The sequence below is a fragment of the Indicator indicator genome, chromosome 10 (genome assembly GCF_027791375.1).
Source record: "Indicator indicator isolate 239-I01 chromosome 10, UM_Iind_1.1, whole genome shotgun sequence".
NCBI lineage: Eukaryota > Metazoa > Chordata > Aves > Piciformes > Indicatoridae > Indicator > Indicator indicator.
Window position 1 is genome coordinate 22,560,389 of NC_072019.1, and position 27,462 is coordinate 22,587,850.

Consider the following 27,462-nt stretch of genomic DNA (forward strand, 5'->3'; position numbering starts at 1 on the left):
ACCTCAGGCAACGTTTCTGGCATCAGGAAGTGTGATAACATGGTCTGACAAAGGATAATCAATCAGCAACCAATGTAATTGAACACTGCCACTGCTGCTCAATTCATCTATTCCCTTCCTTTATAAATTCACAATCACAGCCTGTGACTGCAGTGGACCTTATTGACATGCCAGAGAAGTTTCCAGTTCAGATCAGACAGACTGTGCTGTGTTTCCACCCTAACCCTAGGGCTGTGTTCAAGCTGCTAGTACAGACATCACTGCTGGCTTTCCACCATGTTGCTGTGTGAGGGAATCGGATGCTCCAGTAGCATGTTTGGGTATGAACAGCAGGATGAAGGCTTGCAAAGCTGCCCAAGTGGTTTAGACTCAAAATGAAAAGAGAAGGGATGCCCAAACCTCAAAGGACCCTCCTGGTATTTCCCACAGCAGATGAATCTTGTTCCAGTTTCAAGTAAAACTTGAAGTAAATGTCACAGAACAGGGGAAAGTTTTACAGAGGCTACTTTCTACAATGCAATGGAGTTGAAAACAGACATGGAGATGAGAAAGTGCTCTGCTCTGATGAAACACCCTGGAAATAGCTTTGCAGGGTATGATACCACTGTGAGACAATTTAGGGCAGGACATGAGGAAAGCGTCACAGAGCTGCTGCTGGAAGAACCTATAGGAGATAAAGGGAACTTTCCCTAGCTAGGGGTGACAAAATCCTTTCACAGAATACAACAAACAGCATCTTCTGGTCAGCAACCCCCACTCAGCTTGAAGAGTATTGGCAGTCTGCTGTGAACACAGCCTGAAAGTAACCCAAACTAGATTAAGATTACTCTACAGAGCAGCAAGGATATGACACAGCTCAGTGCAAGAAGAAACAAAGCCAGTATGGGACCAACACTTGCTGAAGTCAGTTGGAAGCTTTGTACCAGGCTCAGTGCTTAGGATGAGCGTAGAAGGCACTTATTTCACAGAAGTTTTTATAGCAAGGGCATGTATTTCTCTCTGAGAACACAATGTCCCCACAGATAATGTCACACAGAGACAAAACACAATACTCACCATTCATCAAAAGGCATCTAACTCCTAGATCATCCCTGTAGTGCTGACTGCAGCTGTTTCTGCCCATCCCTCTCCAACATCACTTGGTGTCTCAGCCCAATACAACCTCCACTTCCATTCAGCTCCCCTCTTCTAGAGGGGGAAAACAAACCTACTTCATCACCAGAAGCAATTGGGTTGATGGCATCACCAACAAAAGCACTCAGCAAAGCTTAATGACAAGCTGGATCATCCATACGGATCTCCAGCAAAGAGCTATTTCTGCTCGAAACAGAAGGTTGTGGCAGCTCTTACATCCCCAAAGTTATCAGGTAGTACCTCCAAAAACAATTCTAATTTCTAATACAAAGCAGGAGGCACAGCACCCACAAAACAACCTCATGTACTGGTCAAGCCAGCTGCAGTTAAGCCATGAAAAACAACACCAGCAGAAAAAGGTGTACCTTTTACTGCACCCAGTAATCCTTTTAGAGCTGAAACAGTCTAAGCTAAGATTATTCTTGTAACTCAACTCTCTAACTGAAGAGGATAGGACTTTACCCTTCCCACGTTCTCAGTTCACCAATCTGCATCACAGTTTGTGTCTGCTCTCCTTCCACTCGTAGTTATTTCACTATTTCTTTCCACAGTGGTCTGCAGAGGCCATGGCAGTCTTGCAGGAACACAGCTGGCTAAGCAAGGAGAACATCATCTGGAGGAAGAACAGGGCAAAAACACAGAGCAGAAAATAAAGGAGGCAACTTTGCTTTCCCTGGAGCAAAGTATCCTGGAGCTGGGTGCAGGCATTACAATTCTCAAGGCAACTGATAGAAGTCTCTGAAGTCCAGAGAGTGATGACTTAGGGTAAAAGAATAGTGGGGGCAGAAAGATTCACACCCACACACATGCATAGTGTTACCTAATAACTGGTGATAGGATTTTGATTGGATGTGGTGCCAGGTTAGGTCATGAGCTTTGTCCTGGATCAACAGAAAGCATAAACAAAAAGCATCAGACTCCAAGCTCTCTGTGCCTTCTGCCATGCAGAGGTCTTGCCCTTCCTCTGCTTCTCACTTCACAAAATATTTCAGGAGGCTGCATTCTCCCCTCCCACTCCATACTGAATCAGAGCAAAGTTGTTGAACTGGGGCTGCTTGTCACCCTGCCAAACTGCTAACCAATCGTGGTGTGAAAGTAGCTGTGACAGAGCTGTGGCAGAAAATCCAGCATCAAATTAGTCAACTGGATGGGAGCCAGCAAAACATTGGCTTCCACTGGATGAGTCCATCCTCACCATCCTCAGCATTACAGATGTTGGCTTCTGCAGGGTCCAAGTCCCTGAAGCAGCCCATGCCAGCCAACCCCCCCAAAAATAATCAAATGCATTTCTTTTAGTTTGGTTGGGGGTTGTTTTGGTGTTTGAGGGGTTTGGTTGTTTTAGTGGTGGTGCTTGATTAGGGATTTTTGGCTTTCGGTTTTGTTTGGGTTTTTTATTTGTTGTTGTTGGGTTTTTTTTTTCCTTGTGTGCATGCTTCGGTGTTGATTCTTTTTCCCATTTGAAAGGAATTTGTGGCTCAGTAACATCTCCTTCCAGCCTTTTTTATTTTTTTTGGCTAACAATGCCAGTGAAATGCCACCATCACTTTTTATAACTTTTATTGTTTTCTTCCCAGAGAAGTGCATTTCTGTTCTGGGAGCATTTTAGATGCACTGATTGGATCTGGCAGGGGTAACCAAACACATACATGGCATGGGAAACAGAACAAAGGAAGGAAGGAAAGGGTACAAGCAAATATTGCTTCAGGATTGTCAGGCCTTTCAGTTACCATGGCAGTATGTTTCCATGGAAGCTCAATTTGAAGCCTGTTGCTGCCACTGGAGTGCCCTAAAGGAAATTATTATTTTTGAAAATTAACCAAGCTGCTCTCTACCTTGAAAGGCAGCCCACCCACAGCCCTCAAAAAAATAACAGCCTCCTTTCCACCCCAATGAAGGGCTCCATAAACACAGGGGGAAGGAAGAGAGCAGAAGAAAATACCACACCATGGAAAACAGAAGCTTCCTTTTATGCAGCCAACAATGCAGAAACCACACTGGGAAGCACAGGGCTGAATGTGTTTTGTGAAACACTGCACATCACAGCCTGCAAGATCCTACAGAGCATCCTATGCCACTGGCTCCTAAGGGTGCAGAAAGAAGGTTCTTTGATACCATTTGGTCGCCATTTAGTTTGAAATCTCTCCCCCTTAAGCCAAGCTGATGCCTTTCCCTTGGTTTGCTTGCTCACTTCCTAGGAAAAGCTTGGGGAAGGGAAGGAGAATTTTCCTGGGGGCCGCCTTAGTTGACATTTAAAAAAAAAAAAACAAAAAAACCCAAAAATTCACACAGAGCTTTTCTGCTCTTTACTGGTCAGAACAATTTTTTTTTTTTTAGTTCTTGAAAATCACTTCTTGCCTCACCCACCCAATTTCTCCATCAAAAAGACATTTTCTGCAGCCACTTACCTTTTCCAGAAGCCAGGGAGCCCACATAAGCTGCTTGGTGTATTTTATCACCAGTAACTGAAAAAAAAAAATGCAGCACACAGATTCAGCCCTTTCCAATGAGATTCTACAATGGAGTCATGTTCTACAGGCTGCCTGAACAAGAGACATTCAGGCAAAAGCAAACCAAGCACTACTTCAAAAGCACAGATCAGAGTCTCTGGATGTAGCAACTTCCCACTTAGAAACAAGTGCCTCTTCCCCACTGACATGAAAAAAGCATCATAAAGCTCTAGCAAATTAGGTCTTCTGGGGGTAAAACATCCATGGCAGAGGAATTGGAACAAGATAATCTTTAAAAAATCTCTTTCAACCTGAATTATGATACTATGAAAACACAAAGAAAGCAAAACTACCACTGAAAGATCAGAAGGAAAGAGGCACCTGTGATAAGATTGTTGGACTATTAGCTGAATTTGACTTCTCATTTTGAGGCAAAGAAAGACCCAAGATGTGTGCCTGAAGCATCACTCTTGTACCACTGCTGCAAGGTCTCCTGTGCTCTGTTAACCTCTCCCTCCTTTCCAGCCAAGAGAAGGAGATGGTTTTAAAGCACAGTTCAAACAAAACCATTTGATGTGAATGAGGCAGATTTCCTTTGAAAGAAAGACAAGGACAAATAAAACAGCCTGGTTTGGGATCCCTGCTCTGTCCAGACCTCACTGGAAAAGGAAGCAGACCCCAACATGTTTCTCACAGGACTGATCTGATTGTGCCAGGTACAAACCTCACAGAGCACTGTGGAATACTGCATTTCACCTCTTTGGCAAAACAACCTTCCTCTCCCAAACTCCATTATAAACTCTAAGCCACAGACCTTCAAGCAAACTGGAAAAATACTTTGCAAGAGGTAGTCAAAACTAGGCTACTACACCTCAGAGCAGAACAAGTTATTAATCAACGCCTTTCCTGCTTGAGGAAAGCTCCCAGCATTAAGCAGCTCTGGCATCTACCATGACCTGCTGCTTACCTTCCTGAGAGAGATCACTGCCTTGCAGAAGGCAAAGCCTGCCCAGATTTTAGCTCTTCAGTGAAAAGCCCAACATCATAGCTTCAAGGCCTGAACAGATGAATTTACAAGTATGTACCAGTAGGGAGTAAGGATGCTCGAACACAGGTCATGTGTGGAGGCGGCTGTTGGCAACATCAGCAGGCAGCTGAAAGCATCACAAGAGCCAGATGGGGCCTTAAGCCATCAGCTGAAAGGATTGTCATAACTGTCAAGCAGTTTAACCATTTAGTGCATGCTGTGCTGGCTGCTTCCAATGTTTCTACATGCCAGTGTTTAAAATCCTCTGTACTGTGTATAGCCAACAGCTGAAGCGTTCTCCTCTCATGCAGTAGGCTTCAAGCCTCAAGTACTTGCTCACCTAGAGTTGCAATTCCACTAGCTGAAGGTAATGGCATGAATAACCCCAAACTAAGGTTTTTCTTTGGGCATATTCACTCTTACTTCCCAAGCTCTCTTGTAAAGGGGACACAAACCCGGTGAGCATACCAGCTCCTTCCTCATTGCAAGGAAGATACATGCATTGGATTCACTTTCCATGGGATTTGGAGAGAAAAGAAAGTACTAACTGCCCAGACCAGTAGTTCACCCAAGGCAGCCTTGGTCTTTGCTCCACTGCCTTACTCTCTATCACTAGTGAAAGGCAGCAGGCCCTGTGCAAAGTCTGCACAGGGCCATTTACCAATGCTCTGCCAGACCCATTTACCAATGCTCTGCCAGACCCCATCATCCTCTGGGCAACAGTACCAGTCATGAGGTGTAGGGTGACAGGTTGGACTCAATGATCCTGGAGGTCTCTTCCAACCTTCTTGATTCTATGATTCATTATGCTTCCTGGTCACATTTCCACACTAATGCTGCTGTTGCTTAGACTTTTGAACTCTGCAAAGGCATCAGGGCCCCATCCAAGAGGAGTATTTTGCATTGTACCACCATGTCTGGCCACCCTTCAGGATTTTGGCTTTATGCACTAATCAAAGGGAAAACATAAAAATGTAACAATGCAGAGAAGGTCCTAAACTCACTGGCTCTTAGTTATGATCCCATATAAAGGCCAAAAGGATCACATAGAATCAAGAAGGCTGGAAGAGACCTCAAAGATCATCGAGTCCAACCTGTCACCCTACACCTCATGCCTATCTAAACCATGGCACCAAGTGCCACGTCCAATCCCCTCTTGAACACCTCCAGGGATGGTGACTCCACCACCTCCCTGGGCAGCCCATTCCAATGGCCAACCACTCTCTCTGTGAAGAATTTTCTCCTCACCTCCAGCCTAAACCTCCCCTAGCACAGCTTGAGACTGTGTCCTCTGACACATGATCCCTTCTAGCCTCCTCTGTTCAGTTATTTTCCTTTTACCTCAAGAAAGATGAAATCACAGGAGGCTCCAGAGATTGACAGAGCAATTGGAGAGGTATGCTTAGACTTCAGAGATTTAAACCATGTTAAATCCAACATCACGCAGTAAAGTAAGACAGTATTTATTTTTCTGTCACCAAAATCCAAGAGGGAAAAAAAAAAACACACAGTACTGCCAAATGTGTTAAATCCATAACTTAAAGCATTTTAATAACTAAGTAAAATACATTTCATATCTGTCCACTGGCACGCTGTATCAAAGTCTTGTAAATAACTTTAATATTAGTCACAAAATACAGACTGTTGTATAAAAATAGCTGTATGCACACTGCTAAAAGATAAAGGTAAAACCACTCTGAATAGGCCATGCAAAGGCATTCAGCTTTGACCCTTCAACTTCCAGGTGCCTCTTCCATCTCCTACTACATTCTTTTTCTTTCTCCTCGGGAAGGTTTTGTGCCAGTGCTTAAGGGTCTCCTCCACCCTGCACACAATGCCCTGGCAAAGGGTTTCAGAAATGGATGGCAAGTTTAAGGTGCATCATGTTGGACATCTTAGTAGCCCAATTTTCACAGCTTACATTTCAGAAAGTGCTCAATATCTATGTCCTTCTCCACAGACATGTCACCTTGGTCACTCAAAATCTTCAGCTTACCTTTCCAAATTATTCCTGACCCCTGGTGCACCACAGTACTAAAACTGGAAGTAAAAATCTAGACACCCAGCCCAAGATCACTGCCAGGGGCAGAATATAACAGCTGCAGCACCATTTTTGTGTGGATGTAGCTCTGCATCTGACAATCCTAAATTATTCACATGTCAAAGTTCACTGAAGCTTGTCCATTCACATTAGGAATTCCAGGTAGCACACACACAAAAGGACCTGGAAAAAACACCAGTTTACAGAAAGGAAAGTATAACTGAGGATAGCATTACATAGGAAAAAATATAACAGTTTATATTTAGCATCTGGTTAACAGTCTGGTTAATACTGTGGTTAATAGACTTAAGAATTCAACTGTCAGGAGGGGACATACTGGACAGAGTTAAAAAACAACCAAAAGATTTTTTTTAAAATAATAAAAAAAAAAGACATGCAGCAGATGTTAGTTAACAAGAAGAAGATGCCAGTTAAAGAAATAACACTCACAGCTTTCCTCCCACATACTGACACGCAACTATCAACAGGTTAAAAAACAAACAACCCGGTCCCTTTTCATCCCTACAAGCCTGAGCAATCCCTGCACCTTCACATCATCAACCTCACACAATTTCAACCCAATGAAGGTGATGAAGATGATGACTGGGTGGATCTCTGTTTCCTGAGTCTACAGTAAGAGAAAAGGTCGCTGCTGGTTGAAAACAGTCCCTGCTGCTGATACTAACAGCAGCACCATGCCAAGATGTGCTATTAAGGAGAGAAGCCACAGACAGGGAGAGACTTGATGCTCTGCTAGACAAAGCAAGAAAGTGGCTTTTGCTGATGTTTTCAAGCTTGCATTTTAAAGCACTCTTCTAAGAACAAAATAAGGAAAGCTTAGCGATTTATCACCTCAGATAATACGGCAGCAAACCCATCTTCTCCAGTTTAAAAAGATCAGACATTATCTCGATGCACCAAACCTGACAGGCAAAAAAACAGTCCCAGTAAAAAGCCATCCCCTTAAATTTACAAGTCACATCACAAGAGCAAGCTTCTAATTGAAGTGTCAGAAGCAAAGCAGCTTTCATGAGCGCTGCAAATCCAAACAGGAACACAAGACTGATCTTGCCAATCCGTAGCAAAAAAAAAAAAAGAGTTTAAAAGGCTTTGTGGGGAAGTGGTGGCTGGAAGTCGCTGTTTTTGGTGGCGTGCGTCATTGCTCGGCGCTTGGCAAGGCGAGACTTGGACGGAGGAGAAAGCTTCATGGAGCACACAGCATGGGCAACGCTCTCCTGCTCCACGCTGAGCTCGTTCTCGTGCTGAGACAACTGCCGGTTAAGGGCGATCGCCTCAGCAGCGAAGAGTGTCAGGTCTTTCGTGCTGCTGTTCCTGTCAAGGGAAAAGGACAAAGCAATTACAACGCTCAGACTTCACCTGGTTAACTTCATCCCACAACACCTCTTTCCAGGCAGTCTGTTTCTCCTATCAAAGCATTGGCACAGCAGGTAAAGAAACCAGGTAATATTTGCGTCTCTCCTCATTGTGAGGACTGGCAACAAGAATCATAGAATCAGTCAGGGTTGGAAGGGACCACAAGGATCATCTAGTTCCAACCTCCCTGCCATGGGCAGGGATACCTCACACTAGAAAGAACACTCTGGGATTCTGGAAACAGCCACAGTTCTAGTCCTTGTCCTGCCAAGAACTTCTGATGTGTAAGTTGGAACACACAGTTCCACCTCAACATGAGGAGACACTGTGAGGGTGACAGAGCACTGGCGCAGGCTGCAGACTCTCAAAACCTGTCTGGATGTGCTCCTGTGTGGCCTGCCCTAGGTGATCCTGCTTTGGCAGTGGGCTTGGACTAGATCTCTAGAGGTCTTTTCCAACCCCTAACATTCTATGACTCTATGTAAAGCCAGGAAGTCATCTGAGACACCACGCTTAACTTCTACATGTTACAAAAGGATAGGCACACAGGGCAATACTATTGTCTTCCTTCAGAGAACTGCAATCCCACTGTGCCTGCACATCTGGCTTAGATTGGAAATGCATTTCTCATGGGAACAGGCACCTGGAACCACCAGTGGCAGAGGCATGAATAGAAACAGATGTGTGACTCAGGCTCTTTGGTGTACAGAACCTGCCATCAAATCACTTTAAACAAGCCTTGCCCTGCTCACATTTAAATTGATACTGTGATTACCACCAGCTAACAATGGAAGTCAGATGCATGTGTATGATGACAATTATTCACCCATCAGAAAATAGTTCCTTTGGATAACATCTTTATACCTTTTTAAAACCTCCTGGGCAGCAAACTGCTGAAATCATCATTGTTTCCTGTCTAAGATTAGCACTGCACCACAGGAATCTTCTCCAATGCCATTCCCATGAACAAGCAAGGTTAGATCATAAAGAAAAATCACAGCTTTAGTATTTCTGATGTTCTGAGAAAAATTAGTCCTGCACATTTATAAAGTTCCATTCTCAACCAGGGATATTACCCCCACAGTTTGTCACCTGCTACCTCTCCCCATTCTTTCAGTAATGATTCTTGGCCAAGTTTACAAACAGTTAAGAAAAAAAAAATACTTACCTCTGAAGAACTTGAGGAGTAGGTAATCCCCTTTCAGGAGCCTGCTAGAAGAAGCAGTTAAGAAAATTTAGCTATGCATTAGTAGCTGGGAACCAACCTCTCCCAAGAGACAATATCCAGGCAACTACTGTAAATTTTTACAACTAATGGATGTAGCATAAAAAACTGCTTCACTGTGGATTTACAAATGACTGCTGGTTTACAAATTTGTATTCCATAATTTGTCTCCCCTCACAAGAGGGCATCACTGTTTGCAGGTATGAGACTAGAGCTCTGCAAGCTTTCCAGAGGGTCTATCCCTTCTTTCCTGAACAGGTAACTAAACCAAAAAAAAGAGACATTGCTGTTCTTTTAAAATAGTATCTACCAACATTTTGCATTACTGCATTAAAGACAATAGCAATTTGTGTACTGCTGTGCTGGTATTCACCAGAAAGCCATTTAAAATACACAGAGCAATCATTAGGGAAAAAAAAAAAAAAACAAACAAACCAACAAAGCATTGAAAGCTTGACAAATCCATCCAAATATTTACCACAGAGAGCTCAAGAAGGAATAATAAAGCTACTATGTTACACTTGATTAATCAAGGTATGAGCACTAAAACACACAATGACCCCATTACAAGCTCAGAGATGGGGAAGAGCTTGTTTGTCACTTGGGAAGAAGAATAGCCCTTCTTTGGAAAAAAAAAAAGTCTGTGTATATAAAGGGGCATACATACTCCTTGAACCCATGCATGTTGCAGAACTTGAGCAGCACTAAGTCGTTCTTTGGCATCACGAACCAGCAACTTTGAGATGAGATCTTTGGCCTCTGAGGATATATGTGACCAGTCCTTTTCAGGAAACTCATACTTGCCCTCCTGAATGCTTTCAAAAAGCTTGTTCTAGTAAAGAAAAAAAAATATTTAAATAGCAACCAGACTGCCGTTTCTCTGGTGGGATTTTTCTCACTTGCCTAATGTGGTGGGTGACAACTGAAACCATCCAGTCTCTTTATGGAGCCAATGGAGAGTGACAGACAGCTCCAGAGTGATTCAGCATATCCCAAGAGGGACATGACACACTATCTGCTGTAAACACCTCCCCCCATCCCCACCATAACAGTGCAGCCAACGTACTCAGTGTGCAGAAAGAATATGAAGACTTCTCTGGAGCTTAACTTTTGTCTGAGGAATTGTGGAAACTACTACAACTCACATCTAGAATTACAGGAGGATTACGGGGTGAGAGAGAGAGAAAAAGAAGTTCTGAGATCTCACACTGGGAGATCTAAGAGGCTGTTGCCCAACCAAGAGGTATCATCAATTAACTTTATATTATCACCCTCAGTCCTCAGTGACAGCTTATCCTCCCAGATAGCTGGTCGGGTTACAAACAGCCCTTCACTGCTGCCATTATGGCAAGTCTCACATCCTAAGTTCACAGGGCAAACTATGCTCTCCCACATACACCCGGGCCATGCATATTCACCTGGCAAATTCTGCAGACTTCCCCTCTATCCCAGCCACAGTCTGTGCCACAGTTGCCTACAAAAGGGGGGTAACCACTGAGCATGATGTAGAGAATCACTCCCAGGCTCCAAAGATCGCAGCGCTTGTCATAGAACGTGGCCTCTTCTGTGAAGACTTCAACCACTTCAGGTGCCATGTATTCTGCAGACCCACACTAGGAAAGAGAATTCAGGCAAGCTTTCAAAGCAGGGGTCCAACCAAAAGAAGACTCAGGTTTATCATTCATTCTTTATAGTAGGCAGTTTGGTTTACGAGCATCAGGCCTCGGGAACCACTGAAGTTTCACTGCGTGTCTCATTTTGTGAAGCCAAATCACAACTGCTGCATTGCTCAGGTTACAGGAATTGTCAACAGCTTTGGAACATTTCAGGTGTAAGGACTACAGGGACCTAACAGAAGGCAAAAGAGTGCCTACTGGTTTTCAGCAGAATCATAAGCTGTTCCATAGGAACCTATGATTCTTTATGCAGACTCAAAAACATTAATTTACATATTTCAGATCTTATGCATTAGTTATCAGGCTTTTCAGGAAGTAAATAAGTATATTGTAGGAGGTGATTTATGCAAGAGATAGTAAGCCTTTTGGAGATAAGAAAAAAAAAGTGGTTTATAGTAGAAGAGAAGAAAGCATGAAGCCAGAGTAGGTCTCTTACCGGTGTTGTTAACTCAGGAGTAGTTATTGGGGTACATGCACTGTTCAGCTTCACCCCACTACCAAGATCAAAGTCACATATTTTCACTGGTGATATCTAAAACAAGGACAAAACATCAAGAGGTCCAAAAAACTGGAATCAATGCAACACATATGAATATAGCACCATGTGAAAACCCCAGGACAGAACACAAGTTGTTCTAGCAGCAGGACTAGTGAAATCCTGACTTTTAGACCTACGATCCACTCCTTGCATTTGCCTCCTCTGCCCCAGGTGCTCTCATGCAGGCAGCATCTGACTATCAGATTATTTGGCTAGCAAGTGCCAGTACACATTGGGGCAGTTTGGGAACTACACCTAGCATGATCAGCTGGAAACTGCTGCTTGTCCATCTGGGTATTACCTCAGAACAGACAAAGTGCTGAGTTGTCATGCACTCTAAGAACTGCTGGCTTTATCTCTTAGCCAGATGCTCAAATTTTTACAGCTCAAAGAAGAATTTAGTCTTTTTTCAGGTCTCAGTTCTGTCAAATGTAGTTGTTCACCCAAACCGTTCTATGCTTCCATGTTAAGTTTTCAAGAGAAGAGAGAGAACATGAGAGCTGTTTTTAGAACCCAAGTTTAAAAATACTCTTCAGAAGATTAAGAGTCCAGAGCAGCACCTTTTCTGGAGATTCACACAGGATGTTTTCAGGCTTCAGGTCCCTGTGAGCAATACCTAAACAAGAGTTCAATGTTTGTTAGAGAAGATGCTGTCCTCATTATTTCTCTTCATTAGCAGGTACCCTGGGAAATATTCTAGGCCTGAGTCTGCTACTTAACCCCTCTTAATGATACTGCAAATAATTTAACAAATACACTTTGCAATTAAGAGTCACTGTTGCATCCTGCTACCCCTTTATCATCCATAAAAATTTATGTGAGAGTCAGTCAAGTAAGACCCTGCTAACAGTGAAACTTTTTGCCTTAGCCCACATTAATTGTGCTAATTAAACCCAGTTCATTGAGATGAGTGACCTGTAGGAAAGTTTACATGTGCACACAGTTTAGCTGAAAGATTTTTGTACCTTCTACAGTAAACTCCTCCTTTCCAGATGGATCACTTGGTGGCTTGCTGAACTCCTCCCAGCACAAACAATACCCAAGGCACTATCCCCCCCCACCAAAATCCCAAGTTACCAATGAAAATACCATCCCCCTTAATGGTGAGGTAAGTACTCATTGTTAAAACAGAAGAAAAATTGAAGAGTTTGGTGGGAGATGCAGAAGAAAAGCTAAAGGAGAACAACCAAAGGGCCTCTTCATTCATTCAACTGCCTTTGAAATAAGCAAATCCAACAGGGAAGCAGAAAGTTATCTATCCATGCAATTCACATGCAAAGGTGGTTCTGCACTGTCAAAGCAGCTCTTCAAATGCCTAAACAGTTTCTGGAAGTTCCCCATTTAATATAGTCAAATGTAATGGGGAAACAGAAAATGAGAAGCAAAAAAAAAAAAAAATCCAATCAAATAAGCATCTTGGCTGTAATTTAACTGCACTCTAGCCTTGCTTAAAAAAATTGCACTCCAAGCACACTTGATACTATTTCAGAGTATGGGAAAGAAAATATCCCACTAAATTCTAAGTGAGTGAGTTCTAATGTCTTCAGCACACTCCACAAGACATGGTTTAAAATATAACATTAGCAGCAGAGGATAGCACTGCTCTAAAGGAGCCAGAGCTTTTGTAATGATGCAGCTCTCATTGCTTATGCATGAAAGACAGCATAATGAATCCATCAAGATGACCCACACTGACATTTACAGCAAGGCTGACAGAACTCCCAACAGTTAGCTTGGCTTGCAATGTGAAAACCCAGCAGTGCTCTGTACTGCTGGTTGAATTCAAATGTCTGATTGCAGCAACATTCATTGCACGCAGCACTGAGAGAAAACAACTCCACCAGTGGATTATTAGCAATAAAGCACACATATTCCAAGTGGGTGTAAGGCAGTATTATCACCCAGCTGAGTTTTAAATGACTGGCAGAAGAGTAAGTTGTCCTCCTTCAATTTTATTTTTTTTAAGCATCTAGATGTAGCACTTCACCATTAAGCTGTGCAATAAAGCTGCTTTAATTTCCTGTTTACTTTAGTGTTCTGTATGCTACTTAGTAATTATTTTAATGTCACACAGAAGAACCATAAAGAGAATAATAAAATGAGAGGGGGGGGATGCTGGAGCTGATTCTGCAAGCCACGTCCCCACTGCACCAACAAGAACCAAAGTGGATTGCTGCTCTAAAGCCATTTTAACAAATCGCTCCCCTCTTGTTCAGGGAAAGAGGAACTAAAACTGAAAGAACTACAGGACTAACCTGTGTCCACATTAAACTTCCTTGAACAGCAGTCCCAGATTTTCAGCAGTTAGGCAACCTACTATAGCCCTAACATATCAAATAAGTACTTCTCTACATGTTGAGCTTTAGATCCCAATTCCTTATTTGTGTCAAAGTCAAAATCTTCTGAACACAGGTATTCAAAAAAACACATTCTCTCTAGGTTTGAAGTTGAGATATTGCATAGGCAAACCATGAAGATTACCAAAAATCTTGATCAAAACTAAGACAAATTAATTTTTCACAACATCTGTTGAGATCCATACTCCTCATGTTTACCATTCTCTCTATTCCTTATGCATTGCTACACTTTTCTTTTTCATGGGTTCAACCCATCAAGGTACCAATGCTGTGATTCCAGCTCAAGCATATAAGCAGTCCTGTGACTTCACAAGTAAAGCCCACATTCAAACGTTTAATGAACTGGGACCACTACTAAACAACTTAGACAACAAGTCTGCTGAGATCTACCTGGCTAATCAGAATAGCAAAATAAATGGAAAGAAATATGTATCTAATAAACAATAAACACAGCCTCCAATTCCATGCTGTAAACAGAAACACTAGGAAAAGCTAATTACAGATAAAATGTGCTCCATGACCCAACTGTACAATATCAGCTAGTAAAGATGGAGACAGCCTTCTCTTACCTTTTGTGTGAAGAAAATCCAGAGCAGAGGCAATCTCTCTCACCACTTTGCTAGCTTCTCGTTCATCGAAGTGCTTCTGCTTTTGTATATGGGCCAGGATTGAACCTGATAAAGTAATAGGTGAAATGGAAAACCTTACTATCAGTGCTGGCTGGGCTGAGAAAAGGCTTTTTTTTCTTTTATAAGGAAAAAAATGCAATAGTCATTACTAGTCTGCCATAAAGGGAGAACTGAGCTCGGTGTGCAGAGGGCAAGAAGTAATTTATAAATGTTATTTGGAACTAATACAGTCCTGGTATGCTTGCATGGCAGAAACTGATGTGTCACAAACCTGTAGTTTTGTATGAAAAGAGCCTCAGAAAATAATGATGAGCTAGTACCAAGTATCATGCATCTCTAGCTTCCATTCTCATATTTTAACAGCCTTTTGCAGCAAGCAACTTCCACAGACCAAACAGGGGAATGACTAAGAAGAAGAGATAGAACTAAGCAGCTGATTCAATACTTAAGCATCCTAAAACATCATTTTCAAACACTGCAGCCCTCCAGTTTAAGCATAGCATGGGAGGCAATCACTTTTTCCTGACCCAGCAACTTGCCTGTTTTCCACACACTGAGCAGTGGAGACTTGTTAATCTTCCTAGTAAGACTCAAACACCAGCTAAGGATGTACATAGCAAAAAATCACCCTGACCCCAGGTCACAGGTGGCCATACTCAAACTCTATCCTCATTTTGTGTAAAATGGCAATTGAAAACCTGCACTGAAAACACATGTATTTTGTCTCAACACCATCAAAGATATTCTATCTTTACATGTGCATTAAAATTCCTACTGACATCAACGTAAGACTCATACTCTGACTTGAGGCAAAATTTTCCCAGGGACATGAAATCTGACAGAAGACCACTCAAATACAAACATATCAAAGGACTGGTAGCTTGCAGGCAGAGCTCCACTGATATGCCTTTAACAAAGGATAAAGGGAGGTTTGATTCCTTATCTTTAGGTGAATTCCACCAATCTTCTCAAAAGATAAAAAAAGTCTTTAAAAAACCAATTAAATTTAGTCCATGGATATCTAAGCCCCCTATACAGCTTTTCTACTGTCATCCATTTTCTTACTCAGAGAAGTATATTTATACAAGCAACCAGGCAGAGAAAGTCAAGTAGTAACTGCCATTTATTTACCAACACAGTAAACATTTTACAACACAGGCAGCTAAATTTTTATTCTCCAGTTCTAAATTCTCTACTGCAGTAACTCCTAATCTTACACCATCAATGCTGCTGCCACTCCTCCACAGCAAGAATTCAAGAAAGGAAACAGGAAACAGTCAAGAAGAAGAAAAAGACTCTTCAGATGTGCATAGATATGCTGTGTCAGATGGGTGAAGGAAGGCCACTTCAGACCAGATGATCAGATTTCAAGTATGGGTTTTTCCCTTGCTGAAAACACCACTTCAATTTAAGCTACAGTTTAAAGGCAGAGCATTCAAAGACTTCCTGGCTTAGTTGTTCTTTAGAGTTTTAGAAAGTAATAACAGTTCTTGAATATTTCCACTCCTATGGAAAAGACCCCAGACTTTGAAGGAAACAATACTGAGCCACTTTAAGTGCTCATTTCACTCAGCAAGGGGTATTTCAGATTACCCTTCTGAATAGAGCTGGTATTCCAAACTCTCTCAGGTAAGAATTATACCACTATGAAGGAAAACACACTCTACAGACTTTATATTCAGCCCATGCAGAAGGAACTGAAAGACAGCAGGGCACACTTGTTACCACCTTGTCAGTAGTCAAAGAAAGGATCATACAGCACCTTCCAAAAATGCATTTGAGAGGAAAAAGAAAAAAAAGAAACCCAACAGGGAGGAAAGGATTCAAATCATGCAAGTTTGGATGGAACTGGATTTTTGTGCTGTGGATTATAAAATGCTGTCAGGCAAGGATATTTAACAGCTCTTGCATATCATGAACTGCACGCAGCTAAAAGGGGAGAAGAGCTCCTTCAGTTACCAGAGCTACAGCAGGGCAAAGCTGGAAGCAGAAAGCCCAAGTTATGCCTCAGGTATTTCAGGTAACATCAGCCTCTGAGAATGGAGCTAAAGTAAGGCTTGCACTGAAGATTGATGCCCTTGTTCTTGCCAGACACACTGTTTACATCAGAATCTCTGGTGCATCAGAAACTGATGTGACTCCCAACTCCTATTATTTCTTCAAACCCGTATATTTAAACATTTGAAATGTGGACATTTTTCAGGGAAAGCTAGACTCAGACTAGATGACTACTCTCAAAACAGTAGCTAAGAGAGGGAAGAAAGTGTAGCATTGTTATCCTCTCAGCTTTGCAGGTGCGATGACAACCATAGTCTCAAAGAAGAGGGTGAACTAATGAAAGAACGTGGGGATGGGAAAACAGCTGCAGATTCATCCCCATAAAGCCCTACTATAGCTGATTTGCCAGAGAAGCTGTGCATTAAGAAGAATAACATTAGAGAAAACCACAGTGAAGTGAAGCAGCAATTTTCAGGGAAGGTAAACACAAGCTTTTATTAAAGCAAAAACCCACACCAAAAAATTGCTTTTCTTTGAAGGTGGGACATTTAGCTCATGGGTTTGCCTAGCCATGCAATTCATGGATACTGCAATTATGCTCAGTGTAGACAGATGTGGGAAAGTCCCCAAAGTGCCTTCTCACTCCCAAGGTGAGTGTTAAATATTGGAGAACAGTGACCACACAAACACTCGGTCCTCAGCCACAAGCAGAGTGCTTTACAACTACAGCCACCTGAAGCAGAAGCAACCTGTTTGTCACAGCAGCACTCCATGAGTTTCAGGAAATTAAGTCAACCCTACATCAAGGGAAAATGCTGCCAGAGTATATCAATGCTGTACTAAGATCATGCATAATACCTGACATACTGTGTTTCCCCTTTCCTGAAGGTACTGCGAGATACTAACTATATCCCAAAGCTTCCATCTTAGACCTGACATTTCCATCAGTTTATTACAGAAAGGAACTTGTAAATGTATAACCAGATCCATCAATACTCAAGAATAACTATATTTCAAACTTTGTGTATTAATTCCCCCCCTTAAATCTTAAAACTCCCCTACTGGGAAGCTCTGAAGCATTTAAAATAAGTTCTTCATTTCCTACTTTAAAACAGAGACAAACATGACCAAGATGATTCAATGAGCAAAGGTACAGTTACTGCATGGTACCTCCTCGCAGCTTCTCAAAGACAAGGTAGTATCTTGTGTCATCTTCAAAAAACTCTATTAACTCCAAAATGTTCCTTTTAAAAAAAAAAAAGAAATTGAAGAACAGACAGAGCAATCAGGAGTTTCAGTATAGATAATTAGAAAATGCCAGAAGTAACCAAAAAATTCTAATTAAACAAGTTGCTTTAGTTGCCTATAGCATTAAAACCACATTTCCAACTCACAATGACATTTAAGTGAGGGAAAACAGGCCCAATACCAGCATCAGACAGGACTGTGAAAGAGTTCCATTACTTCTCAATTGACAGGAAGATAGCTGGCAATAGGTTGCATTCAATAATTTAGAACATTGCATTTGTGCTTAAGGCAAGGAGGAAAAAAATAATTAAATTGGCATTCTTCCTCTCTGGAAATCAGAAGGCAGAACACACAAGGCTCAAAGGAGAGAGGCATCTGTCAACATGACATTAAATCCAGCACCTTCATCTCCATTTTTAGATTAACTCCTCTTTGGCTAGTGTAGAGTCTTTGCAGCACAAGCACCCAGTATTGCCTTGAGAATAATCAAATGTGTAACTCCAGTTTTTCTGTATATACAGTACACAAAATCCAAGCCACGAGAGCTTGAGTTTTTCAACAGCCAGGTACTGGGTAATCATATGGTCTTAACCACACACCAAAGAAAGGTGTAACCTGCTTCTCTACAGCACAACTTAAACCCATGAGTTTGATAAACAAATTTTTAGTACCACACTTCATTTATATAAAAGGCTTGAATATAAGCCACACAACTGCAGTACAACCAACAACTGTTGCATGCATCCTACACTAACAGAGATATTTAAAGGAGTAGTTTCAGAGTCAGCTTAAACTGATCACAAAGCATGCTGTGACTGGCTGTGTAACCCTTCTCTTTTTTTCAGACACGAGCAGCAGCTTTCATGTTGCTTCATCCTGTGGCTGTATGAAGTCAGCACACATCCAGATGAAAACTAAATTAGCTTTTGGCTGACCTAAAAGCTCCAGTGCAAAAGCAGGGAGGCCCACACAAAAAGGAGGACAAACCACATACTGAGGAAAGGAATGGCAAGAGTGTTCTTTTCAAGAGAAGCTGGTCATCTTTTTCTGATGGTGAAATCACTGGGGAGTGTCCAGATGTTAATTCCTCCTTCACACAAAAGTAATGCATTACTGAAGCACATTCAGGCTACACTGACCTGGTTGCTAATCAAGTTATGTTACATTTAATTTGTAAACAGTCCCCTCAATTTCAGATATGAGAAGGGGAAATTCTTATTTCGAATAGATCAAGTCTAAATTTCAATTGGTTTTTAAGGAGACTTCTGCAAAGCTCCTAAACTAGTCACACAGAAAGAGGCTTAAAATTGGAAAAACACTTAGAAAAATAATGATATCCTAAATGAATAAACAGATTGTGTACTTACTTGTTACCCTGACACTGGTACAGTGTCTCTATTTCACGAAACACCCGACTCCGACTGTGCTCAGCGTTTTTTTCAATGATCTGTGGAAAGAGTTAGAGCTTAAATTTGAAACATTACTGCAGGAACTGTGCACATGGCACTGGAATTAGATAACTGATCTAAAGATTGACTCCCAGGCATGCCCCCTCAGACAAACACTCCACCTTTGCTTGATTTCTCATCTGACATTTATTTACAGTGGTAGCAGAGCTCTGGAAGGCACTCAAAGGACAAGAGAAATGAGGACAGGAAGCAAAGAAAGGAACTAAATCCACATGTTACACAAGCCACTGCCCAGTTACCACAAGATTTCTCTTGCATCAACTTAACTCTGCAGCATGCAGAAAAGGAAACCCTTTCGAGTTCTAAGAAGATAGATTTGAGTCACATCAGACATAACATCCTCATAGAAAAGCTCAGGAGATGTGGCATAGATGGTTGGTCAGTGAGGTGGATTGAAAACTGGCTCCACAGAGTTCAGAGGGTCATCATCAGTGGCACAGAGTCAACTTGGAGGCCTGTGCCAAGTGGTGTTCCCCAGGGATCAGTACTGGGTCCAGTTTTGTTCAGTATCTTTGTCAACGACCTGGCTGAGAGTACCCTCAGCAAGATCACTGATGATACAAAACTGGGGGGTTGGCTGACACCCCTCAGGCTGTGCAGCCACACAACGTGACCTGGACAGGCTGAGAGCTGGCTGCAGGCAAACCTCATGGAGTTGAATAAGGACAAGTGCAGGGTCCTACATCTGGGGAGAAATAACACCAGGCACCAGGATAGGTTAGGGGCTGCCCTGATGGAAAGCAGCTCCATGGAGAAAGCCCTTGGAGTGCTGATGGACAGCAAGTTCTGCATGGAACAACAATGTGCTCTTGTGGCTGAGAGAGCCAATGGGATCCTGGGATGGATCAGGAAAGCTGTGTCCAGCAGGTTGAGGGAAGTTCTTCTACCTCTCTACTCTGCCCTGCTGAGACCACACCTGCAATCCTGTGTCCAGTTTGGGGCTCCCCAGTTCAAGAGAGACAGAGACCTGCTGGAGAGAATCCAAGGGAGAGCCACGAGGATGAGTAAGGGACTTGAGCATCTCCCCTATGAAGAGAGACTGAGAGCCCTGGGGCTGTTTAGTCTGGAGAAGAGAAGGCTGAGAGGGATCTGATCAATGGCTATAAATATCTGAGGGGTGGGTGTCAAGTGGAGGGGGCCAGGCTCTTTTGGGTGGTTCACAGTGATAGGACAAGGAACAATGGGTTCAAACTAGAACACAGAAGATTTCAGCTCAACATGAGGAGAAACTTCTTTCCAGTGAGGGTGACGGAGCACTGGAACAGGCTGCCCAGGGGGGTTGTAGAGTCTTCTTCTCTGGAGACTTTCCAAACCCACCTGGATGCATTCCTGTGCAGACTACCCTAAGTGATGCTGCTCTGGCAGGGGGGTTGGACCTGATGATCTCTTGAGGTCCCTTCCAACCTCTGATATACTGTGAGACTGTGACATTGAATAGTCAAGAAGAGGACAAAATATGTTTGGTTCCTGGTGCAAACTGCAAGGAGACCAAGTAACAGGACCTAAAGAAAACACATTAAATCTCAGAGCCTTTCTGTACTGCCATCAGAAGTCACCTTCCTTCACACACTCAGGCTGAAAAAGAACAAGGACATGAACTGAAAGCTGGTGACACTGCTACAAATGCTACCACCACTTCATACCCAGCATGGGGCTTATTTTACAGCCAGAGTTCTCTGGTACAGAATGTGCAGCCATGCACCAGTACTACATAGGCCTGGGTCAAGTCTAGTTCATAACAGCTGTTTGTTTATTCCAGACTTTCAGCTTCAACAGTTCTACAAAGTGTACACAACTATAGCATCTTTAAGACTAGATTTTTTTTCAAAGGGGATTAAAATGTTGTACCTATGGTTTCTGCAAAAATAAAAACCAAGCATAAGCCTTTCTTTTGTGTGTGTAATTAGAAGGGGGACTCATGATAACTACAGATCTATAAAAGGGCCCTAGGACTTAATAAAATGGTGTTACATAATACTCAACTCTATTAAAAACTAAGAGACAGCTTTTTACATGAATTAACACTGACACTCTCTGAACTTGGAGTAGCATTCTCAAAAGCTTGCATGAATTTGGTAGACCATGCTAGACAATGATTCTGCCTCTTTCATAAGCAGAGAGGAAAAACCTGTCAGAATAACATCCAAATCAGGACATGAGGAAAGCTTGCCCTGAGATCCAACCATCACAGTCATTCACTGCTTGCCTCTGGTCAATATTGTCTCTGGTCAATATAGCAGTTCACTCACAATACTTCAGATGACAGGTACCTCAACAGTTACAAAGCAGGCTCATTTCAAGCATCAAAAGATTTTCTAAAAGGCTTCTCTGCCACCCACTCCATTACAGGTTTTCACTGATACTAGTAGGAAGAAGGCATATTACAGACAGAAGTGTTGCTGCTTTTATTCATAACTTACTTTCACTGCATATTCTTTCCCAGTTTGGAGGCTGACAGCACCCTGAACTTTGGCATATGCTCCCTCACCAAGAAGCTCAGCAGTCAGCTTGTACAAGTCTGCCAAAGAAATCCAGCAAAAAGGGCATGTTAATCAAAGCATTTCAGTGAATACCATCAAGACAAGCTATTTATCTGAAGAGCATCTCTCTGATGGCAACTGAAAAAAAAATCCCTTGGGAATGAACACAGAAAATAGATTTATGCAGTATTAAAGTGGATGTGCCAGCCTTAATTATGCCTCATTTTTCACTTTCTCCCTTTGAGTTCCAGAAAAAACTTGAAATAGACTTCATTTCAGCATCAAAACTACAAGTTTGTTCATAAAAAGAAGCATTTTATATCTCAGCAATTTTCAGGACTTCATCTCTCTTCCCTGGCTTCATATAGAACTATTTTTCCAGGTGGAAAACAATTGACTCCATCTGAAAATGCCTACCATACAAAAATCAACTTGCAGAGGTAGCATTTTAAGCATGATTCAAATTTCAGTGCTTAGACCTAGAAGACTTAATTTGCATCCTGATTGGCAATGTACTTTACAATGCTATTTGCCCACTAAGAAGTTTTATACTGGTCAGTTTTGTTGCACTGAACTGCATTTTACCTACAATGCTTCTCAGTATTTGTGCCCATACCAATTTAATCAAAAGATTTGACATCAGCACTGCTTATACTAATTAAAAAAAAAAAAAAACAAAAAAAAAAAAGAATGGGATTCAGATTTCACCACTAAGAAAAAAAAACAGACTAAGCACTGAAACACAGGGGATAAAGAAAAATAGGAATGTTAACTTCTAGTGTTTCCCAAAAAACAATGCTTAGCTAAGAAATTTGAGAACAGCAGAGGGAAACCAGATCATTACAATTAAAAGCTTAGAAGCTGCCACCAACCTTCAAACTTCCCAGGGACATGATCTGTGGGTCTGGTTCTTTTCTTCTTCTTCCTTTTCCCCCTGTCTGCTATGGGGAGAGGCTGACTGCTGACCATCTCTTTGGGGCAGAACAGAAAGGTGCCTTTAACACACAAACAAGTTCTTTAGCAGAAAATGAACACAATCTTGTGTGGTTATGTTCTCAAGCTATCCAAAAGTTTCTCCACGTGTCTTCATCAGTCTGCCATCACTTTGTAGGCTGCCACCTAACCCCAAATCTCAAGGGAAGCCTAAAAGGACAATGTGTGCACTAATGAACAGCTCTGGGGAGGTTTAAGAAACAAATGTAAAGCCAGAAGAAAATAAATATGCACCTATTCTGAATTCTCCTCTCACAGACCAGTATGTCAAAGCAGGGAAAAGACCTTGTCAATAAGCACCTGAGCTACCCACACCATAACACCTGCTCCAATGCAAGACAGGATTTACAAGCCTCACAAGGGCACTATTCCTCAAGATATTCTACTGTTTCACAACGAGATTTTTTTTCAAGTTAGCTAAAAAAAAAAAAAGTGCTTCCAAAACAGGAGGACGGTGGTAGGGAAATTTCAAACAACCTGCTGAAACAATGTAGCCACAGGAGTTAGCAGGTCAAAGCTGCAATCTAGGTCAGTTTATGTTGCCAAAAGGCCAGGAAAAGCAAAACCAAAACAACCAAACCTGCCTTTCTCAAACACAGAGCAGTGGATATTTGTGCTCCAAAACGAGATGTGTTTATGGCATTTAGATATTTTTTTCCTGCATTACAAACTGCAGAGATTACAAGGGCTTAGTCAGTGATAATTCACTGATGCAAGATAAATGTCAGAACAAGAAAGCCCACACAAATATTCTTATAGAAATTCTAATCAAAAACATTGCCCTACACTTTCTCTGCCAGAGGCTGCTTCATACAGTTAACTTATCTCCAAAGAGATTAACTGATTCCACACTATATTCACATGAGTACTTCACACCAGTTCCCTCCTGTCAAGCACTGCTAACACATTTTACAGCCAGCAGGTTCTCTAAATTCAGAATTAAAGATCTTGGACTACAGAAAGCACTAAATCCCTAGATATAGTGCAGTTATGAGAACACTGGTAATGAAAGAAGAGTAAAAAAAAAATCTATTGATTTTCCTTTCAAAATGAGCCTATGAGTAGTGGGTTTTTTTCTATCTTTCACTGCTTTGAAAGTACTCCTAAAAGAGAATTTCCAAGGCAGAAAAATATTACAATCTACCAATACTTTTTATTTGCTTCGTTGTATTTTTCTTGTCAATATCTGTCAGTAACAGCTATTATGAGTGTCACTTAGAACTCACATGTTGTTTGAGAAGTTAAGACAAATGCTGTTTTGCAAGCCTTTCCCCTTTAACAACTTCATGAAACACTTAATGCATCACTCAGTCAAGACAATCACAAATCCTCATTATCAAGACTACAGCATAAATTTGTTAAGAAATCATCATGATGGTTGACATATTCAAATTTTTCAATACAGTAAGAAATGTTAAAACATACATTTTACCAACTTCTGAAGCAACAGCTCTTTCCTAACTCAAACTGACACACAGAGTCTCAATATAAAGAGAAGGAAAGCTTTTGACAGCAGCTTCCAGCTCTCCTTGATTTCAATACAGCCTGCATTAGAATTTACTCAGAATTGGGTTTGGAAAGGCATAAAGCTGCTCAGAGACAGAGCTGCTTGAAGGAGGTGTTTGATTTCTAGGTGTACATTTTAATTAACTGACCTGCAAGTCAACAAGTCATATCTAAACATTTCAAATACTACAGTTTCAGAGCTTGTAACAGACTAAAAATTAGCAAAAAGTCAGGACTTGCATCTTAGCACAGCTACCTTATTTCTTCACAACCATCTCCTGTTCTCTACCAGTTGGTTATGATATTTACAGTCTGGTGTTTAACAACTCACTCCATTATTTTAATTCCCTTTAGTCTGACTCAATTCCTAAATTATAGGGAACTGCTTCCTTGAAACCAGGAAGTTCACTAGTCAAGTACACAGCAATCAAATTACTGGAAAAATGATGTTTTCAACCTAAAGTCCTGACCAAATTTGCTATCAGACAAGCATGAAATGTTTGCTATATTAAGATTCTTATTACCCTTCTAGTGTGCTATTTTGCATCATTGTGTAGTTCACTTCTGTCAAAGTAGCTTTTCCTTTAAGGGTATCAGAGCTTCATTCTCATTATTTGCTCTGTTATAATGAACCAGTACTTAAGTAACAGCTGGTATGACAAGAAACTAGTATTTAGCTGAGCCAAATGCTTTAGAAATTTTTCAAGCTGTCAAAGAAACACTTATGTTTCTGTGACCATACAACAAAGAGTTTCTGGTGACACAGAGACAGTGTGCCCTAGCCATCCCAGCAATGCTTAGGTGTGCTGCAAACTGCAGGACTACATCTGGTGACAAGGACACTGTGGGCTCTGAGGAAGCTCAACCTGCCAGACAGAAAACTCAGAGGGAAGTAGCCCACAGACACATCAGCTCCAAGATGAACATGTAATTGTCATCACTCCAAAGTCATCTTACAATGTAGCCTGAAGCTTCTACCACACCAACATGTCCATCCACTTCATACCCTACTCTGAGTGTAGGGAGGTGGGAGTAGAACACTGCTTGGTGCTCAAAGCAGACTAGCCAAACCTTTGATAAAGAGCACTTCTTACATCCTTCTTGACTGTAACAGACTGATCTCTAAAAACTGCTGTCTGACTAGCAATCTGACAAACACTGAAAAAAGAAGGAACAGGTCAAATTCATACCAGTCACCACCAGACAGGTTAGAATTACTGCTCACAGGATAATGCAACCAAGCAAAATCCATACTGCACCAAAAAGAAAATAAGTTTGTCTCAGCTGCAGGTTGAGGTTGACCTGTTGAGGTCCTGTATTTTATTATCATCACTAATTCAGTGTTGAGGCACTGTTTGACATACACATTATTCAGAGCCTATGTGGGAAGGCATAGTTACAGCCTTTCCCTTTTGGTATTGCAGCCTCTACTACCTTCAAAAGCAGGAACAAAAGCACTTATCCTCAAGACTTGCAAACAATGCCAAGCAAAGAAGAAAAGAAACAATTGCCACAAGTTTAACTTCATCCACATATTAAATCACCTTTCATATTACTTCCTAACACTTCAAATACAAACGTACCAACATCCACTACCCAAAGGGGGCTCCTCTTTCATTCTAACCTGCTTCCCAGAGGAAGGAAGGATATATTTAGAAACCAAGCACATAAGTATACAGGAAGCACTCAGAACAAAATACAGACACCTTTTTCTATTAATAAGATACCTTGCTTGTGCCTTTGAATTCAATGGAAGTTTAAGCAGAGAGTTCAGCTACTACCACCTGCTTCAAGCTCTTGTTGGGCTGGGTTGTTCTGCAGCTGAAAAGGAACAGAATCACATTTACATTCAGAAATCACAGAAATGTTGTTACTTTCATCAGGTAGCAGTCCAGTTCTCAAGACAATGCAAGAATCTGTTGTGAGCACAAAGCAAAAGCACATTCCTGCACTAAAGACTTCATAACTCTCAAGTAGAGACTGCAAGATAGTGTTACTTCTAGCACTCCAGTCATTTTGACTGAAGACTCCCTCATTACATTCTTGCAAAAACAATGGAGGAATTTATGGTGTTCATTGGTACTTGCTGTTACACCACTGGAGAACCCTAATGAGCTTAGGCATAAAATACAGAAATACCCTTAACAGACAAGAATTATGCTCCTAACCTACATCACCACTCTGCCAAGACAGAACACCACAACAGCACCAACTTAAAAAGCACATCCTGAAACTGGTCTTGAAGGCAGCCAAACAGGCTCTAATGAACCAGAAGCATAAGAAAGCATTCCACAGCTGAAAATGTTCTCCTGATAACAGGTGTCAGTAGGACTGAATTTACTCCTAGCAAGTGGCAAACAAGGCAGTCATGTTCAGGAAAGGCCATCTGAAGAAACGAACAACTGGGATCCTCAAATAAAGCATTTTGTGGATTCACAAAGGATAGCCACAAACTGGAATTCAAGAGATGAAACAAGCCCCAAGATGATGTGTTGGCACAGGACATTTTCAAAACACTGAGGTGGTACCTAAACAGCTGCAATTACAACATTACTGTCCCACAGATATTGCAAAAGATTTTTTACTCAGACCAAATAAAAACCCACCAAGATCTGATGAGGCCTCTCTAATACTATTTTGACTGAAAAACAGACAGACCAAGACAGATCAGTCTGTCCCACCTGAACAGCATCTAATCTCTCTGCTGATTTATGTTTATTTTTCAAACCCATTGTTCACTTGTTCAAATAGCTACCAACAGATTCAGGAATAGTAAGGTGTAAGTCCCATGACTCCACAAGCATGACATACCTGTGACTCTCAGGCTACAAATATAAGAGTGTGTGTTTAAAACTCAAAAAAATAAAGTTAAGCCATTTGAAAGTTTTGGACAAAAAAAACACAAGCAGACTTCAGTCTCATTTCCCTCCCAGCTAAGATGCTCACATCATTCTTGGACACACCCTTCTCCAGCAACATTGATTCCTGGAGATGAGGCTCATAATGAAACAGGACTTGCCCAGCAGATGCTGATACTCACAAAACCTGCTAATTGCAAGGTGCTCAGAATAATCAAAGCTATCCTTGTAAAGTGACTACATAATGATTAATTTTGCTTGTAATGTTACAGATCAAAGGGAAACACAGTTTAAAGAGGAAGGATGCCCAACAGTTCAGGATAGCACTCTATCAAATCCAAAGGCAGATTTTCATACTCATTCTATATTGCATTAAATAAGAATATTAACTTCAAATTGTAAGATGCAAGTACTCTTCGAGGTTATTCATTTTTACAGTAGTTTGCCACAATTCATTCTTCT

The 27,462-nt window shown here is 41.5% G+C and overlaps 1 protein-coding gene across 1 annotated transcript; it reads right to left on the minus strand.

Moving 5' to 3' along the window:
- Nucleotides 1–7,749: 7,749 nt before the first annotated feature.
- On the minus strand, nt 7,750–22,624 carry MKNK1 (MAPK interacting serine/threonine kinase 1). The gene is made up of 11 exons (XM_054383975.1): nt 22,516–22,624; nt 21,584–21,681; nt 19,062–19,141; nt 17,617–17,690; nt 14,389–14,493; nt 12,023–12,078; nt 11,361–11,456; nt 10,667–10,861; nt 9,916–10,080; nt 9,192–9,235; nt 7,750–7,981 (listed from the first exon to the last, which is right to left on the minus strand). Exons 1-11 carry the CDS (start codon nt 22,610–22,612, stop codon nt 7,750–7,752), a joined length of 1,242 nt encoding a protein of 413 aa, XP_054239950.1. The 5' UTR covers nt 22,613–22,624.
- Between the last annotated feature and the right edge of the window lie 4,838 nt (nt 22,625–27,462).